Source organism: Anabrus simplex, chromosome 5 (assembly GCF_040414725.1).
Source record: "Anabrus simplex isolate iqAnaSimp1 chromosome 5, ASM4041472v1, whole genome shotgun sequence".
In the NCBI taxonomy this organism is placed as follows: Eukaryota; Metazoa; Arthropoda; class Insecta; order Orthoptera; family Tettigoniidae; genus Anabrus; species Anabrus simplex.
Window position 1 is genome coordinate 135,115,482 of NC_090269.1, and position 20,110 is coordinate 135,135,591.

Below are 20,110 nucleotides of genomic sequence, written 5' to 3' on the forward strand. Positions count from 1 at the left end.
TCTGGTCAGTTCCTACACGAAAAAAGTAGGCCTACCCTACACGTGCTGGATTGTGCTACACAGGCAACGTAATTCTGCTAATCGCCCATAACTGTGTACTTTAGTAAAAAAAAAAAATTCTTATTTGAAATATGATTACATTCGTCGTGTTTTTCCTACAATTTATGCATTAGCTTGCCACACACGTAGAGAGCATAATTTATTCGATCTAATCTATTAAAAGTAACGCATCGTAAGCGGAAGAAAGGCGCTTAAACTATGGAGTCGCTATTTCGTCTTGGCACCACCCAGAGCGCTGTAGCAGCCATGTTAGCCACTCTATAGTCCTCTCGTTGCCTACGCTATAATACAAGGCCTTGAAATGCACTCGTGGAAGCGGGTTGCTTCCTAGTTCACCATTCAGCCGCTAGGATCGCGGTCTTGCCCCCTTGTATTCGCATGGCCGTATATGTCAATAAGTAAAGTATATCCTAAATAAAAAGAACTGAATGTTTTTGCGAGTATTGACAGTACTTTATTTATAGAGCGGTGCTGCATTGCCTTGGATATGTCATTGAAGTTTCAAAACTTTCCTTCTGAGGGGCTTCTTATCAAGTTTCAAAACTTTCTCTCTACTACTTGAGTGGCTCAAAGCAATGTTGTCTAACAGAGGTCTGAGAAATGCTCATAGTAGAAAAAGAGGTGGTTTGTCGCCTTTACACTTTCCACACTTAATTTCACTGTTGAACATGTCTTTCGAAAAAATAAACTTACACATTTTAGTAATTCTCTTCGGGACAAGTACTGCGTAGCGGAGGTGACAAATTCCGTCGTTCACTGCAGAAGTGCCACAGACGATTTTCTGTATCTGAGGGCTCCTCGATCTAGAAAACGAATAAGATACAATGTTGGACTTTGAGTAGCTGGAGAACAGATATGTTCTAAACAGCCTTTACAGTCTGTTTTTTTCTTTTGCCACACGAACCATAATGTCACTGTATTCCGCTTGGCGTCTTAGGTAGCTGAAGAAGAGCTCGATGTCATAGCCCGTTAGGTTCCTCATCAATGCATAATTCAAATGTATACTTATGAGGTATTTTACGCAGGCCACAGTGGACTGGGTAGTCAAGATCTATGCCTGATACATTTCTCTCATGATTCCTTTTTACTTTCTCTGAATGCATTTTAAGTTGTGATAGTACATATATCACACCCCCGAATTATATGTTGAAGTTTGAGATATTATTGTCAGTATTCGATTTATTATTATTATTATTATTATTATTATTATTATTATTATTATTATTATTATTATTATTATTATCAGTATTCCATTTGTATATTTTGCTATTTATATTTATAAGCTGGAAGATATCCACATATGTAGGTATGAGTAATTTGTTTTGCATGAGTGGGAAAACATTGCTTTAATAACTCCGGTAATTTGAATGAGTCATATGGCTACCCCAGTGTCTGTTGTGATGTACTTGTGTCGGGAAATTCATGAGTCATGTATATATCCCAGCCTGATGAGATGAGCTTGTTGTTGTATTAGGAAAGTTTGGTGATTCATGTAAAACTCCCGAGTGTTTGTTTATCTCTTGGGAGAATGGAGTAGTTCAGGGCTTGGTCTTGACAAGAGGTTCACTCATGATTGGTGGGCAAGCACCAATCCAGACGTATCATCTGGGAGGAGGGGGATGTTGATGTCTATAAAGGTTGATGATACGGCGGCAACTAGAGACACTGTATAAAACATTGTATGGGTGATTGTAAAGGAACGAGAAGGAAGATAACTACAACTGACGCACTGTACGGGAAGGAAGTAGTGCTGATACACGGTACTGGAGTGACACGGCTGCAATGGACTGGACTTCAAACGTTCGTGGAGCGTAGTCTTGTTATGTTTGTGGAAAGTGGCTGATTGTGGAGAGTGCTTGCGCATTAAGTACTGTAGCACTTGTGGCGGCCTAGCATTATATGTTGGTGAAAGCTATCTCAGACTTTCCATAAATTTATATGTTGAGGATCGACAGACGTGTGTATATATCTTTACAACAAGTGTTAAAATATGTGAACACAGTAGTACAAGGTACAGTATCTGTGTGATGTGATAACTGCCGATTATGAGAATCGGTAAATCGAATTGATATAGAGACAGTGAAGGGTGTTTATCTTCATACATGTACATTGTTCATCGGACCATCTACAAATGGTAGCTTAGTTCTCGCTTTCGTTTTCCCACGGTTTTCATTATTGTTGTTGTTGTAAATATGGAGTCTTCCAGCAATATTTTATGTGTGTATTATATGTATAATGTTGTATGTTGATGAGGTGCTCATGCACGGAATTTGTTCAGAATATAGTTAGCTATTTTAGAATCAGCGTTATTGATAAACCTAGGTGCAGTTCCTACCTAATTAGTCGTTTTCAGGAGGTTAGGTAAGGCCTGCAGCAGATGTACCAGTACGCAGCATTATGTACACGCCCTGGGATATAAAGTCTATCATGCTCTTATCTAAATTCGAGGGATCCATTCTGGTGAACTCTGGCGCACATACTACGGACATTTCGGTTAATTATGCTTATTAATTTCATTAAGTTTTTGAGTAATTTTATTTATATATTTTTATTCATGATTTATTTATCAGTAGTCATCAACTTGTTACAATTGGCGCCCAGCGTGGGGCTGAATGATTGGTACATCTGTTAGGCTTATAAGCGTAGGTGCACTTGTCAGGTGTGGATGGAATTCTACAAACTATGTCAGTGAAGTGTTTTATATGTACGTGATATGTATGTTGGAGTATGAAGAAATGTTGTAGCGAGTCGAGTATTATAAAATTGAGAAGTAGAGAGGTTGTTAAAGTTGCTGGTACCATGAATCAGGATAAGAGAAGTCAAAAGAATTCCACCACATTGAGTTTATCTAATTTAAGTGAGAATAGCGAAATGGCTGATAGTAGGAAAGATCAATTGACAACGATAGGTGAGGAACCGAGTAACCCGTCTCAAACTCAGAATGTAGGGGATCAAGGGGCGACCTTAACTCTTAGTATGCTTCAATCACTATTTAATCAGTTCAGTAAAGAGTTGAAAGGTGAATTTAACAGTAAGAGTGATGTATTGTCCAGTAAGAGTGATGAATTATCCAGTAAAATGGATAGGAAGAATGAAGAGTTAAAGGATGAACTCTCCAGTAAAATCGATAATAATAATGTTGAATTGTCGAGTAAAATCGATAATCAGAGTGTTGAATTAAATTCAGTGAGTGTTGAACTGTCCAGTAAGATTGATAGTCAGAGTAAAGAGTTGAAGAGTGAATTGAGTTTTTTAAGTAATGAAATATACAGTATTAATAGTGAATTAAATTCAGTTAGTACGGAACTGTCTAGTAAGATTGAGAATCAGAGTAAGGAATTAAATTCAGTGAGTGTTGATTTGTCTAGTAAAATTGATAGTTTAAGCAGTGCTGTGAATGGTAGAATAGATGAATTGAACCAGAAGTTTGACCATCAAAGCAGGGAAATTCAGGAAGTCAATAATAAGGTAGAAGCTCAATGCTTGGAATTGACTGAGAAAATTGAATGCCGATTTAATGTAGTTAGGAAAGAATTTGTTGAAAACAGCAAGGAATGTGATAAGAGAATAAAAATAGTGGAAGATAAAGTAGAAGAAATAGATAGAATTAAATCCAATCAGAACGTTTTAGCGAAGCGTATAGATGAGAAGGATGAGAAATTGGAGAAAGACCTTAAGTCGGTGAAAGATGACCTGAAGTCAGTAGAAGGAAATGCCAGAATGGTAGTAGAAGAAGGAATTAAATCATGTCATGTGAAATTAAGGCAGGAGATCAGTCAAATCCAATTAGGTAGCAGCATATGTAATAGGTACGTATCTTGTACGAAGGACTCTGAATTACCCAAGTTTAATGGTCGGCAGTTTAATCCGATGGAATTCTTGAAAACGGTGGAGAAACGGTTTTCCAAGAATCTTGACGATGGTTTGATCGAGTGGAGTATGGTTGATGAGATGTTGGATATTGCATTTGGTGGAGAAGCGAGATCCTGGTTTCAAGTTTATAGACAGGGTATTTCGAGTTTAGAGGAATTTAGGGAGAAATTTAGTTCTAAATTTTGGAGTGAAGCTATTCAGGGAAGGGAAAGAGATCGCGTGCTATTTGGCAAGTATAAACCTCAGGAAGGTGTATCTATGACGGAATATTTCTTGGCGCATGTTCTGATCAGCCAGAATATTGAAGGTCTAGCATCGGAGAGAGATATAGTCCGCCAGATGTTGAGGCATTTTCCTGAGAAGGTCGGATTAGCTGCATGTATGCAGAATATTGTTACGATCAAGGAATTAGAGCAGCTGTTAGAGAGGTTTGATGCTTTGGAAGGGCAAGGGAGGACTAGGCAAAGTGAAGGTAGACATTACGGGGATAATGGGAGACCGAGCTCGATAGCTGCAGTCGCTTAAGTGCGGCCAGTATCCAGTAATCGGGAGATAGTGGGTTCGAGCCCCACTGTCGGCAGCCCTGAAGATGGTTTTCCGTGGTTTCCCATTTTCACACCAGGCAAATGCCGGGGCTGTACCTTAATTAAGGCCACGGCCGCTTCCTTCCACTTCCTAGGCCTTTCCTATCCCATCGTCGCCAAAAGACCTATCTGTGTCGGTGCGACGTAAAACAAATAGCAAAAAAAAAAAGATAATGGGAGACAAGGTAATCAGCTAGGGGGAGATAGGAATAATCAGAATTTCAGTCATTCTAGGCAAGGGAATCAGGGTGGTAATTCCGGAAGGGAAAACAGACACTATAATCAGGGAGGTAATCACCAGGAAGATTTTGGCAGAAGACCTAATCAAGAGGAATCAGAAAGTAGGGGTCGTACGGATCAAAGCCCTCCAGATCAAGTGCCGAGACATGATAACATTGAACAAGCTACGTCAAGTAATTTAAACCGGAATCGGACTTCTTAGTTGGGTCAGATAGGCAGTCCGATACCGAAATTCCTATTCACGCGATGAAACAGGTAAGTTACGAGGTAGACGTGAAAGAGGAATTATTGTATGACCATGTGTTTTGTGATCAGGGAGATTTTGTGTATAGGGGGCGTGATGAAGGTAAGAAAGCTGTGTCGGATGACTTACTTTGTGCTAGTGGTGATGGTAATAGCGGTGTTGCGATCGATAATCTTGTAGAAGTTTCTGAAATTGAAAGTGAAGTTTTTTGTGAAGTTGATGAAGGTTGTTTAGTAAGTGAAGAGTGTTTACGGAGTATACATCATGAGGATGTTTTTGTTGATTTAAGTGTATGTGAGGAGAGTAAAGTTAGGTCCATTACGTGTGAAAATGGTGACTTTGAAATTAATGAAACTTCTGATAAGAGAGTCGAAAGTAGCAGTGTTGTTGGCATGAAAGTGGTGCAAGTAGGAGCTGATATGGAATGTGGTGAAGATGGTTTAATTGTTGGGTCATTAAGTGGTAATGATAGCAACATTATAGTGAATTATGGTAAGAATTCCAGTAATGGAGTGAGCGTGCGTGAGATGAAAGAAAGTCTATCCAAGCGAGTGTGTAATGTTTTATTTAAGGCTGAGAATTGTGTGAATTATTTTAATGACATGTTGTATGATATCGAGGTGGAATGTGTGAAAAAGTATGTGATCTGTTTGCTTGCATTAATTATGGTTTTGTGGAAGGGTAAATATTGTGAGATTCCCGCGCATTTCAGAAATAGGGATTTCTTAGTTATGAATGTTCTGAATGAAAGTTTGTATAATTCTTGTGTGACTGGATGGGATGAATGTTTGTGTGTGAGATAGAGTGGATTCTAGACGTAGTTAGTTTTTATTGCGGTACGCATTCCTCGTCTATCGATGCCAATGTTAAGTTTATGTACAGTTTTTTCATTATATCAGGGTCCGTATTCTGTGGACAGTAGAATAGGCAAGTGTGCTTATAGGCTCCTAACCGCTGAAAAAAGGTCCTTGGGACATTTAATATCTATAGCCTTCGCAGATATAAGAGATAGGATCTGCACCTTGGATGTATATATTATCAATTTTAATGTATGTGTACAGTAGCAAGAAGGGATTGTGTTCAATGCTATATGAAACAATCAGAGTTGTGTGTATATAGCCAAATTATTATTATTATTATTATTGTTATTGTTTGGACAAATTGTATTTCGTGTGTGCGAATACAATGCAGTAGACGCAATGTACATATCATTATTACAGTAAATTATGTGTTCAGTTATGCTATTATAGGGCTATGTATGAAGTTCTGTTTTATGGTGAATCATAATATGTGATATCATCGATTCACCAAGGGGGCGTTATGTGATAGTACATATATCACACCCCCGAATTATATGTAGAAGTTTGAGATATTATTGTCAGTATTCGATTTATTATTATTATTATTATTATTATTATTATTATTATTATTATTATTATTATTATTATCAGTATTCCAGTTGTATATTTTGCTATTTATATTTATAAGCTGGAAGATATCCACATATGTAGGTATGAGTAATTTGTTTTGCATGAGTGGGAAAACATTGCTTTAATAACTCTGGTAATTTGAGTGAGTCATATGGCTACCCCAGTGTCTGTTGTGATGTACTTGTGTCGGGAAATTCATGAGTCATGTATATATCCCAGCCTGATGAGATGAGCTTGTTGTTGTATTAGGAAAGTTTGGTGATTCATGTAAAACTCCCGAGTGTTTGTTTATCTCTTGGGAGAAAGGAGTAGTTCAGGGCTTGGTCTTGACAAGAGGTTCACTCATGATTGGTGGGCAAGCACCAATCCAGACGTATCATCTGAGAGGAGGGGGATGTTGATGTCTATAAAGGTTGATGATACGGCGGCAACTAGAGACACTGTATAAAACATTGTATGGGTGATTGTAAAGGAACGAGAAGGAAGATAACTACAACTGACGCACTGTACGGGAAGGAAGTAGTGCTGATACACGGTACTGGAGTGACACGGCTGCAATGGACTGGACTTCAAACGTTCGTGGAGCGTAGTCTTGTTATGTTTGTGGAAAGTGGCTGATTGTGAAGAGTGCTTGCGCATTAAGTACTGTAGCACTTGTGGCGGCCTAGCATTATATGTTGGTGAAAGCTATCTCAGACTTTCCATAAATTTATATGTTGAGGATCGACAGACGTGTGTATATATCTTTACAACAAGTGTTAAAATATGTGAACACAGTAGTACAAGGTACAGTATCTGTGTGATGTGATAACTGCCGATTATGAGAATCGGTAAATCGAATTAATATAGAGACAGTGAAGGGTGTTTATCTTCATACATGTACATTGTTCATCGGACCATCTACAAATGGTAGCTTAGTTCTCGCTTTCGTTTTCCCACGGTTTTCATTATTGTTGTTGTTGTAAATATGGAGTCTTCCAGCAATATTTTATGTGTGTATTATATGTATAATGTTGTATGTTGATGAGGTGCTCATGCACGGAATTTGTTCAGAATATAGTTAGCTATTTTAGAATCAGCGTTATTGATAAACCTAGGTGCAGTTCCTACCTAATTAGTCGTTTTCAGGAGGTTAGGTAAGGCCTGCAGCAGATGTACCAGTACGCAGCATTATGTACACGCCCTGGGATATAAAGTCTATCATGCTCTTATCTAAATTCGAGGGATCCATTCTGGTGAACTCTGGCGCCCATACTACGGACATTTCGGTTAATTATGCTTATTAATTTTATTAAGTTTTTGAGTAATTTTATTTATATATTTTTATTCATGATTTATTTATCAGTAGTCATCAACTTGTTACAAAGTTTCTTAATATATGACAGGAAATCATTAATTAACCAACTGAGGAGTTCATCTTCAGTACTAAAAGATGTTTTTTTTTATGCTAGTGACTGTACATCGCACCGACACAGATAGGTATTATGGCGATGATGGAATAGGAAAGGCCTAGGAGTTGGAAGGAAGCGGCCGTGGCCTTAATTAAGGTACAGCCCCAGCATTTGCCTGGTGTCAAAATGGGAAACCACGGAAAACCATCTTCAGCGCTGCCGACAGTGGGATTCGAACCCACTATCTTCCGGATGCAAGCTCACAGCCGCGCGCCCCTAAGCATACGACCAACTCGCCCGGTTAAAAGATGCTCGTTTGTTCTCGTTCCTGAATATGTCCCATGTGAGGTGTTGCAGACGTTATGCGCATTGAACAATTTAATAAAATGCTCCATGAAACAAATGGCTTATTTTAAACTGTATTTTATGCTCTCGGGACAAAACCACCTCCATACTTTACAAACCAGAGATTGTTTCAGGGGAACATACAATATTTTTAGCTCTTGCTACATTCATTTTCGTGAAATTTGTTGGGCAAATTATTTTCCTCGTTGGTTTCCTAATTTAAGATTTCTGAGTTTGAAGATGCCTCTCAAATGATTGCCGGTCACGGTAGCATAGTTTAAAAAAGTCCAGTGACAAATTTTGGGATCGCCCGATTCTTATGACGTAACCCGGATCAAAACTTGGGAACAGAGACCTACTTCGATCAGCTTGAAGTCGTATCTCATGCGTAATACTTCCTCTGTATAATGTTTCGAACATTGAACATTCACTGGAAACTTGTGAAACGAAATTCCACTACCTTTAATTTCACGTGAATAAACCATGGCTGGAACTGCGAATGCTTAACATCAGACAAATACATAATATATTCACAACCAACTCAGTTAATGAACACGTTTAAAGGCGCGAGCCTGGTTAGACAGGGGGCAAGATAGCGATCCTAGCGGCCCGGCATTGAACTTCAGTGTAACCACTTCCATAGCGTTTTACGGGCTCTATTTCCAGGCCTTGTATTATAACGTAGGCAACGGTTAACTAGTGACATAGAGCAGGCAGTATAAGAGGATCGAGACGGCGGTGGTGGGAACAAATGTGGACAGTGGTGACTCTCAGCAGACGATCGATCCCCCATATTGTAACTGAATGTGTACGACGTTCCTACACAGGTAGCCCGAGTTACTTTTTGGAACCAACAGAGGAAGCCATACATTGGATCACCCAGTTGGATATTCTACTATAACTAAATCTTGCTCCCAGGAAACATGTTTCTTGTCTGTGTATATCTGTAAATATTGTGTACTTGTATAAATGTATATGTATCTAATTTGTTGCCATACGCCAATATTAATATCCGTATTATACAGTCTAAATATTCGAACAGGTTAGCTCAGTGTGTTGTTACAAGGCCAGTTGTGGCTATTAGCTCTGTATTCGGGAGACAGGTGGGTTCGAATACCCCGTCGGCTCTCCTCGAAATGTTTTCCGCGCTTTCGCGATTTCAACTCCAGAAAAATGCTGGAATGGCACATTTGTCAATGCTCCGACCGCTTCCTTCATACAGCGGTACATAACGCGGTGTACCGGGAAAATCAGCTACAGAACTGGCGAGTCAAACATGTCCTCAGACTCTCCCGGCACTACAAGAAGCCACACGCTGGAAAACATCGGCAGCAGTGCCAAAATGTGGTCTATCTGATGCGCAGAAATGTGAGCTCCCTTCAAAATCGATGTGCATAATAATACACTTCCAGGTTTTATAAGTATGTTTCGTGTTCCTTTTGTCTTTTTCACCAGGATAGTCTTACGTACTTAATTTCTTATTATTCTCCAACTATCTTTAAATGTACATCTTCGCAAATTTACAGGTGTTTCTGCACACCTCCAGACAGCAGCACCAGAATTTTCGGCTTCCAGTGGTTCGAGAACTCGGAAAACATGACGTGTGGTGAGTAACGTAAATGTTCATTCTTTTACTACCGCCGAAAACAAATAGAATAATATAGAATTAGAGTGTATTCTACTAATTACCAGAGAGAGAGAGAGAGAACGCTGCATCCTCAGAGGCTCGCAACATGTGGAACATGTTGTAGCAAGAACAGGGCCTCACATGATTCTTACACTTACTTCTATTACAATTTCATATTAATTCTTACCTTCCTTGCTGAACTCTTTCTTTCTGACCCCGACGGCACTAGGTTTATGAAACCTCCTTCACTTTCCTGTCTTTGAAAAAAAGAGCAGCAATCCAGAAAGGAGTAAGGCAAGGCTGCACTTTGTCCCCGCTTCCATTTCAATGTTTGTATAGAAGAGACGGTAAAGGAAATCATAAGAGAAATTTCGAAATAGAATCACAATCCAAGGAGAGGAAATCAAAACTCTGAGATTTGCCGATGATATTTTGTTGAGTCTGCAGCAGATCTGGAGGAGTTGCTGTAATGCATGGACAGAGTCTTGGAGTGCAGTCGAACACAGTCAGGTGATGCAGGAAATATTAGATTAGGAAAGGATGTCTTGATGATGAGGAGGAGGATTTTTGTTTAAAGGGGCCTAACATCGAGGTCATCGGCCCCTAATGGTACGAAATGAGACAAAATGGAATGACAAATTAAAAGTCTAAAATTCTCCACTGACCAGAATTCAAAGCGTGAGAACGAAGAATGAATGGATGGACATGAATTTAAAACAATCAGTGGATGCGAGCCGCAATGCTTTACATTCACACAAACTGACCGAAAAGAATAGGATTACTGACCAAGGGACTGCTGCTACAGCATAACAGTGAAACGATGATGCTTGCAGTCTAAAGGGGGTCCAAAATCCAAGTTCTCGGCCCCTCATAACGGTACTGATCGCTAGGAAAGTAGAACCATGGTATTTGTCATATTGCGGTACTAATCAAAAGTAGCAGAGACTTGCGGTATTCCACACATTATTGTACTACTCAGAGGTTATGAAATTCGACATATAATACAGACCTATGTTTTTCTCACTTTGCGGCGCCATTTACAGGCAACGCAAACTTATGGTGTTCATCACATAAGAGTACTAATCACAGGGACTTTCCCCTATCCCGTGGTGTTCCTCATATAGTGGGTACTAATCACAGGCAAGGCAGAACCATGGTAGCTATCATCCCATGGTCCTGCTCATACGGTGGTCCTAATCACAGGTACTGCAAAAGCCGACCGCACGGTGCTCCTGTGTGCTACTAATCACAAACCTATTTGGTACCTAATATAGTGGTACTACGCGCAAGTAAAGGCTACCCAAGGTTTTCCTCACGTGATGATACTAATAACAAGTAGTTTCATGGTTCTAATTCAATCATCCCTTGGTCATCCCTTTTAGTTGCCTCTTACGACACAGGGGATAGCGTGGATGTATTCTTCATCTGCTTTCCCCACCCACAGGATGAATGGAAAGTGCTTCTTGCGGCACAGTTTTAATTTATTTGGGCTATCGGTATAATTTGGCAGACTTGTCAAGAATACTCGTATATTTAACAACTCCGTGTTTTACAGTCAGGAGGCCGGGCGAGTTGGCCGTGCTGCTGTGAGCTTGCATCCAGGAGATAGTGGGTTCGAACCCCACTGTCGGCAGCCCTGAAGATGGTTTCCCGTTGTTTCCCTTTTTCACACCAGGCAAATGCTGGGGGCTATACCTTACTTAAGGCTACGGTCCCTTCTCACTCCTAACCCTTTCCTGTCCCATCGTCGCCATAAGACCTGTCTGATGTCGTAAGTGCAAAGATGGGAGTTGTAGTTGAGTTGTTAGCGAGACTTGTTAGTGAAAGTCGTTAGTTAAGTGTGTGAACTCATGTTGTGATTTTGTTGTGTTGGTAATTGGTTGACATGTTAATGTGGCGGTCTTCTTCTTCTTCTTCCTCGAATCAATTCGAGATGGCAGTTTATTAGCGCGTGTGTGTATAATTTGTAAATAAAACAGTGTACACAATTGACAGCATCTCCTGTGTGCGTCTTTGTACATCGTATTCTTTACACAAAACCTTGCCTGGCCAGGCTTCTAGAAAAGTATGACACAACATGTTTTGCCGTATTTTCTCGAGTCTCCAGTAAAACAAAACCAAATCCCACGGCACTTAACGCCCTTGAAAGGGGCTTGGCCTGCCAGCGACCGCCGCTCAGCCCGAAGGCCTGCAGATTACGAGGGGCCGTGTAGTCAGCACGACGCATCCTCTCGGCCGTTATTCTGGGCTTTCGAGACCGGGGCCGCCACCTCACCGTCAGATAGCTCCTCAATTCTAATCACGTAAGCTGAGTGAACCTCGAACCATCCCTCAGGTCGAGAGAAAATCCCTGACCTGACCGGGAATCGAACCCGGGGCCTCCGGGCGAGAGGCAGGCACGCTACCCCTACACCACGGGGCCGGCGAGTCTCCGATAACCTATGTACAAATGAATAGAACATTATATGAAGCTGTAGTGGCAAATATGCTTTGTTCTGGGCTATTACCCTGTGTTGCACAACATTACACTAGTGTTGGCTACTGAATGCATGATTCGAAGCAGTGTATCGATTCATTCAAGTGTCCGAGTGAATCGATTCACAGGAACGGCGAGCTCACAGCACACGATTCAGCTTACTCCCAGCGGACAGCGCTGAGTGGCGCACTCACTGGACGTTGACGGGGAGCCGAGCTTCCGCTGCAGCGGGACAGTGAATCATGGCACATCGAAAGAATCGTGAACGAGCGCGGCTCAGTGAGACACAAGATACACATGGCTCCGTATCGGCTCACTGGACACGCGGAGAGCCGAGCTTCCGCTGCAGCGGGACATTCAGGGAGCCATGGCACACCGAAAGAATCGTGAACGAACACGGCTCAGTGAGACACAAGATACACGCGGAGAGCCGAGCTTCCGCTGCAGCGAGACATACAGCAAGCCATGATTCACTGCAAGAATCGTAGGCTATAATGGACTCTCGAGCTCGGCTCATTTGAAAATAATACCTATTTGCATTCACTGTCCTCTTCTTTAAATAAATAATAGATGGATTTATTTTCAGTGTTAAAAAGGCAGTCAAAACATAATTCTGAAGTAGCTAGCAAGTAGGTAGGCTATTAGTTTATACTATTTATTAGTTTAATGAATCTTAGTATTATAACTTAGTTGACATTTGACAATTAAACTCAACACTAGACCGCCCTATGACTATGAGTCATGCTCATGACCACTCAAAAGTACCTGTTTTATATTGGGAAGACGGCTCAGTATTCTCTCAGGTTTTTTTTTGCTATTTTTTTACGTCGCACCGACACAGATGTCTTATGGCGACGATGGGACAGGAAAATCCTAGAAATGGGAAGGAAACGGCCGTGGCCTTATTAAAGTACAGCCCCAGCATTTGCCTGGTGTGAAAATGCGAAACCACGGAAAACCATCTTCAGGGCTGCCGACAGTGGGATTCGAACCCACTATCTCCCGATTACTGGATACTGACAGCATTTAAGTGATCGCAGCTATCGAGCTCGGTTTCTCTCAGCTCATACGGCACATCGTTGCACAAGACTTCAATCATATGTGGACAGACGCGATAACTTAACCAACAGTATGCTGAATCAGAAAACCAGTGGGTTACTGTACATCTCGGGTAGCCTATACAAAATATGACGATTTAAAAAAATCCTCAGCTGATAGAAAAATACATATTTTCAAAAATGACTGAGCGAGTTGTCGTGCGGTTAGTATCGCGTAGCTATGCGCTTGCATTCGGGGGATGGTAGGTTCGAATCCCACCGTCGGCAGCCGTTAAGATGGTTTTCCGTAGTTTCCCCATTTTCACACCAGGAAATGCTGGGACTGTACCTTAATTTAGGCCATGGCTGCTACTTCCTAATCCTAACCTTTCCCACCCTGCGTCGCCGGAAACCTTCGATGTATTCGAGTGACTAGCATTTTTTTCTAAGGAAGGAGTTCATAGTATGAAGACCAGATGGCAGCTGCGAGCACTGAATGCTGTTGCTGCTGTCTTACCAGCACATACTACACAGATGCAGTAGGAGCGATGACCAATGAGCCGTGAATCGGATCACTGTATCGATTCAGTAACGTGAACGGAATCAAATGAATCGATTCAGTAAAATGAATCGAATGTCCCATCACTACATTACACTGGATTTATACGTCATATTTACAGGTAATAATAAATTATATAGTATTAATTACGTGTCCTTACATTAAATAAACCCGTATTAATATACATACAGCAGATGTATCGTGACATAACCTCACATGTTTTGTTACACAAGACAGATCATACAACACACAAATAATAAATGATACGACTACGTTTTATACCAAATAAAGTCCGTACATAATTACGGAAATAATAATAATAATAATAATAATAATAATAATAATAATAATAATAATAATAATAATAATAATAATAATAATAATAGACGTAAACAACTTCATGGATACACCACAAAAGCAATAATAATAATAATAATAATAATAATAATAATAATAATAATAATAATAATAATAATAATAATAATAACTAACCGAGCTTGATATTTACACTATTTACCCATGGGTGTAGAGAGTTGTTTCCAAGTAATACTAGTCTATTGCACTTGTATCACCGTGTCGGTGCGACGTAAAGCAAACTGTAAAAAAAAGAAACTAATGGAGATATTTTTTAAATTTTTCATTTTTCATTCGATAGGCAAAAATCTAGTTTCTTGCTATTTATGGAGTAGAAATGTGAAGGTAATATTCGACTGATAATAAAATGCAGAACTACCTTAATTCCTGTACATATTTGAATATTCTTTGAAAATTTCAGGTGAATCCGATAAGAACTCTGTCACGAGGAGCATTTTATGCATGGCAGAAACCTGACAAAATCTTAAGGTAGATAAAAGCAATTGAAAGTTTTAAGAAACGTACTGATTTAAAACTGCCGTGGACTTTAAATTACTCCTTCAGATGTCTTTCTCCTCTTAGTCAATAAGTAGGCCTACTACGAGGGATTATTGAAATGGTAGACCGAAAGAAACTTTGAAACTAGAAAGGGGTCTTGGTTCGCTCTATATACACGGAACCGCTTACCCTTTACATGAGACATTTAGATCTTAAAGAATGGCGTTAGGGAAAAACTGATGACGGGATTTGAAAGGGAAGAATTCCGGCACTTTGAAAGTTGTTGTTTGAGTCATCCGTCCATAGACTGGTTTGATACAGCCTCCTATCCTGTGCTAACCTTTCCATTTCTACTTCATCCTACATGTGCTGTGATCTGCTTGTCATATTCATACCTTGATCTACTCCTGTCGTTCTTATCGCCTACACTTCCCTCAAAAACCAACTGCACAAGCCCTAGGTGTCTTAGGATGTGTCCAATCATTCTATCTCTTCTCCTCAAATTTACCCACAACGATCTCCTCTCACCAATCTCTTCATTCGTGATTCGATCTATCTATCTCACCTTCAGCATTCTTCTTTCTTTCTGTTTCACTTCCATACAATGCCACGCTCCAAACGGAAGCCTTCAAAAATATTTTTCTAATCCCTATATCAGTGTTCGAGGTGAGCAAATTTCTTTTCTTAAGAAAGCTCTTCCTTGCTTGTAGTAGTCTGCATTTTATGTCCTCCTTTATTCCCCTATCGTTACTTATTTTACTACCCAAGTAACAATATTCTTCCACTTCCTTTAAGACTTCGTTTCCTAATCTAATATTTCCTGTATCACCTAACTTCGTACGCCTGCACTCCATTACTTTTGTTTTGGACTTATTTATTTTCATCTTTTACTCCTCACTCAAGACTCCATCCATCCATTCAGCAACTTCTCCTGATCTTCTGCAGTCTCAGATAAAACAACAATATCATCGGCTAATCTCAGGGTTTTGATTTCCTCTCCATGGATTGTGATTCCGTTTCCAAAACCTTCTTTGATTTTCTTTACTGCCTGTTCTATATAAACACTGAAAAGGAGGGGGGACAAACTGCAGCGTTGCCTCACCCCTTTCTGGATTGCTGCTTCTTTTTCATAGCCCTCGATTCTTATCACTGCAGAGATTTAAAGTTAAAATTGAAAAATAAGTGAAGGTGAGGTGGATAGGTCGATTAATGAATGAAGGGATACTGACTCGAATTGGTGAGAAGAGAACGAACGACTTGGCGAAATTTGATGAGAAGAAAAATAGAATAATAGGACACATCTTAAGACACCCAAGACTTATGCAGTTAGTTTGTGAGGGAAATGTAGGCGGTAAGAACGGTATTGGTAGAGCAAAGTATGAAAATGGAAAGATTTTTTTTTTTGCTAGGGGCTTTACGTCGCACCGACACAGATAGGTCTTATGGCGACGATGGGGCAGGAAAGGCCTAGGAGTTGGAAGGAAGCGGCCGTGGCCTTAATTAAGGTACAGCCCCAGCATTTGCCTGGTGTGAAAATGGGAAACCACGGAAAACCATTTTCAGGGCTGCCGATAGTGGGATTCGAACCTACTATCTCCCGGATGCAAGCTCACAGCCGCGCGCCTCTACGCGCACGGCCAACTCGCCCGGTAATGGAAAGATTAGCACAGGATAGGGTGGCATGGCGAAATGCATCAAACCAGTCTATGGACTGATGGCTCAAACAACAAAAATAACAACATAATCTCACTGTATATACCACCGGCATAAGTTGTATATGGTAGACAATAATAATAATTGTACCGGGCGGTACACCTCCACGCCGCTAATTCAGATATTGCGCCAATTGAAACTTCTCTACTGGAGAAACTTGGAACTTTAACTACTGAACTAATTCCACGGTTATTCAGAAGAAGTCACTGAGTGTGTTTTATTTGCCTTTGTTTTTCAACGATTAAGAAGTGTGGACAATCTCTAACAGATGTCTCTACCCAAAACTATGGTAACACACTCTGGTGCAATGGCATGAACTTTCTTGAAGAAATATTGTATTCCTAAATTTTGTTTTTACTAAATTTTGTTCTGTGGTTTGTAGTTGAGACCTATTCCAGCCCGCACCTTCTTTCACCTCTAACTATCACGGATATCTCCGTAACAATAATAATAATAATAATAATAATAATAATAATAATAATAATAATAATAATAATAATAATAATAATAATAATAATAATAATAATAATTCACCTTGAATGCTTAGCTTTCGCAGATGACCTTGCGATCCTTTCGAACAACAGACAAGAAGCAATCCACTCCATAGAAAAATTGGATGAGATAGCCGCAAAAACCGGACTTCATTTGAAAAGACGCAGTTTATGGAAGGAACTAAATCAAGATTCGACAATCAACCATTAATTACCAAATGTGGAATAATTTCCCAAGTAGACAAATTCCAGTATCTAGGTGAAATTATTCAGCCAGCAGGGTTAAATCAGGAAGCTAACAAAGAAAGAATTGCTAGACTGCAAAGGTCTTACAAAATCACATGGAACGGATACAACAGAAGATGTACCGTATATATATATAAAAAAATGCAAAATTACCACACTACAGTACAGTCATCAAACCAGAGGCGCTTTATGCATCTGAAACACTGATCATTGGCGGCAGGTCACAAATGAAAAGTATTGAGAAACAAGAGAGGAAAATTCTCAGAAAAATCCTAGGACCAAAGTTCGAAAATGGAATTTGGATGAAAAAGAAACCACACGAAATTTTTCAATTCACAGAAAAAATCAGAGATACCATCAGAAAGAGACGACTAAAATTCTACGGACACCTACACAGAATGGATAACAACAGGCTGACAAAGAAAATTCTAAATGTAGCTCTAACCCTGAAAATCCGCAACAATTGGTTAGCAGAAATTCATGAAGATCTACAAGAAATGGGTATTGAGGACGAAACCATTCAAGACAGAAAGAAATTTAGAAGCTTAGTAAACAAACATAAATTTGCAGAGAAACCAACAAGAAAAAATACAGGCTGGACAGAAACACGCAGAAAGGAACACAGTGAAAAAAATAAGAGATATTGGGAAGACAAGAAGAAGAAACATTGTGCAAAATAAGTTCAAACGCGCTCCACAGTTGGGCACAACGAATCAATAATAATAATAATAATAATAATAATAATAATAATAATAATAATAATAATATATGAAATTATTGGGAACACTGGAAGTGAAAAGGTAGCTAATATAACACGTGCAGAATAATGATGTCAAGTCTACACAATCACTTGGAATATGTACAATAAGGAATCGCTTTTCACCAAAGCCAAACTCCACCACTGCCACACAGTTGTTCTCCCAGAAGCACTCTACGCAATTGAGACGTCATCCTTAACCAGCAACATCAAGGTCATAGACGAAATAGAACGGCAAATACTCAGGACGATATTTGGACCCAAGATTAAGGATTGTATCTCGCTGCGTAAGAGCTCAGAAGAACTCAGCGATTGCAGGGAAGTGGCGTGTGAAGTTTTACCGACACAGCACGAATGGAAGACTCTCGACCTTCTTCATCGTTAACCGGTGGTTCACCAACCCATAATTCAGTTTTATGAACTCCAAATTGTCCGCCTCTGTGGTGCATTGGTTAGTGTGATTAGCTGCCACCATCGGAGGCCTGGGTTCGATTCCCGGCTCTGCCACGAAATTTTAAAAGTGGTACGAGGGCTGGAACGAGGTTCACTCAGCCTCGGGAGGTCAACTGAATAGAGGTAAGTTCGATTCCCACCTCAGCATCCCTCCAAGAGGTTTTGCGTGGTTTTTCACTTCTCCTCCAGGAAAATGCCGGGATGGTACCTAACTTATGGCGTCGGTCGCTTACTTCCCTCTTCCTTGTCTGTCCCTTCCAATCTTCCCAACCCCCACCAAGGCCCCTGTTCAGTATAGCAGGTGAGGTCGCCTGGGCGAGGTACTGGTCATTCTCCCCAGTTGTATCCCCCGACCCAATGTCTCACGCTCCAGGACACTGCCCTTGAGGCGGTAGAGGTGGGATTCCTCGCTGAGTCCGAGGAAAAATCCAACCCAGGAGTGTAAACAGATTAAGAAAGAAAGAAAGAAAGAAAGAACTCCAAATAACTTGAAATTTCTCCTTATGGTCGATAAGAATCTCCCCTACCAGTGTGTCATCACTGTAAATTGATCCATGGACCTAGCAGAGGAAAACTACTATGCACAATTCCGCGCCAAATACTCAGGACCATTCTACTAACATGTGATTTATTGCGCCTTGGAATAACACAGGTAAAATGATCGAATTAACAGGTTATGCCACTTGCTTTGTAAACACTAAGTAATAATAATCGTATGGCCTCAGCTACCGTGTGCAGACATTTCAATTTGACGTCATCTGGCTGTCTGCTCGTCAATTTCGACGTTCCGTTTTACTCTAGGCTCACTAGAGGCCAGACCGAGTAAACCGAAACTCTCTTGGGCGTCTGTGGCTGAGATTTAATGAATTTTGTCGGGTGAACACCAAATGTGCGCCAGAGATCTTTTACATGCCGACATCGTACGACATGGAGTGTCGAACGGACTTTTTTCCGCTCTTCAAAAATCCGACTACCTCTGCCGGGTTTGAACCCACTATCTTGGGATCCGGAGGCCGACACTCTACCACGGATCCACAGAGGCAGCAAATGAACACTGTAAAGCATTATTGGAGACTTTGACACGGAAATTAACTTTCGAGGTGGAACGGTCGTACTTAAATACTAAACCTCTAGCAAGCATCGTGTACGTAGAGTTCGTGACTGAATCGGTTAAGGGCTGAAGCACAAGGTGTGCGAGTATCGGCAGCGTAGTGGTTCGATCCGGCATGAGGCAAATTTTTGAACGACAGAGGTGCTCCATTTTAGCGGGGATACAGTAATACTCAATACTTTCTTGCTATTAATTTTACGGGGTGCGCTTTGATTTTGGACTTTCCCCAAGGATGGGTCGGGGAAGGATCTGGAACGAAATCGGACTTGGTCTTTTATTAGGGTACCGTCCCGGCATTTGCCTGGTGGTGAAAATGGGAGTTCGCCTCTGTGGTGTAGTGGTTAGTGCAATTAGCTGCCACCCCCGGAGGCCTGGATTCGATTCCCGGCTCTGCCACGAAATTTAAAAAGTGGTATGCGGGCTGGAACGGGGTCCTCTCAACCTCGGGAGGTCAACTGAGTAGAGGGCAGTTCGATTCCCACCTCAGCCATTCTCAAAGTGGGTTTACGTGGTTTCCTACTTCTCCTCCAGGCAAATGCCGGGATGGTACCTAACTTAAGGCCACGGCCGCTTCCTTCCCCCGTCCTTGTCTATCCCTTCCAATATTCCCATCCCCCACAT

General features: G+C 40.7%; 1 protein-coding gene across 1 annotated transcript in view; it reads left to right on the top strand.

The window, feature by feature from the left end:
* Nucleotides 1–20,110, top strand: part of LOC136874689 (uncharacterized) — a 226,509-nt gene that overhangs the window by 155,492 nt on the left and 50,907 nt on the right. Inside the window, exon 3 of the mRNA XM_067148328.2 lies at nucleotides 9,694–9,773. Within this exon, the coding sequence (XP_067004429.2) occupies nucleotides 9,694–9,773 (80 nt within the window). The remainder of the gene's footprint in view (nucleotides 1–9,693; nucleotides 9,774–20,110) is intronic.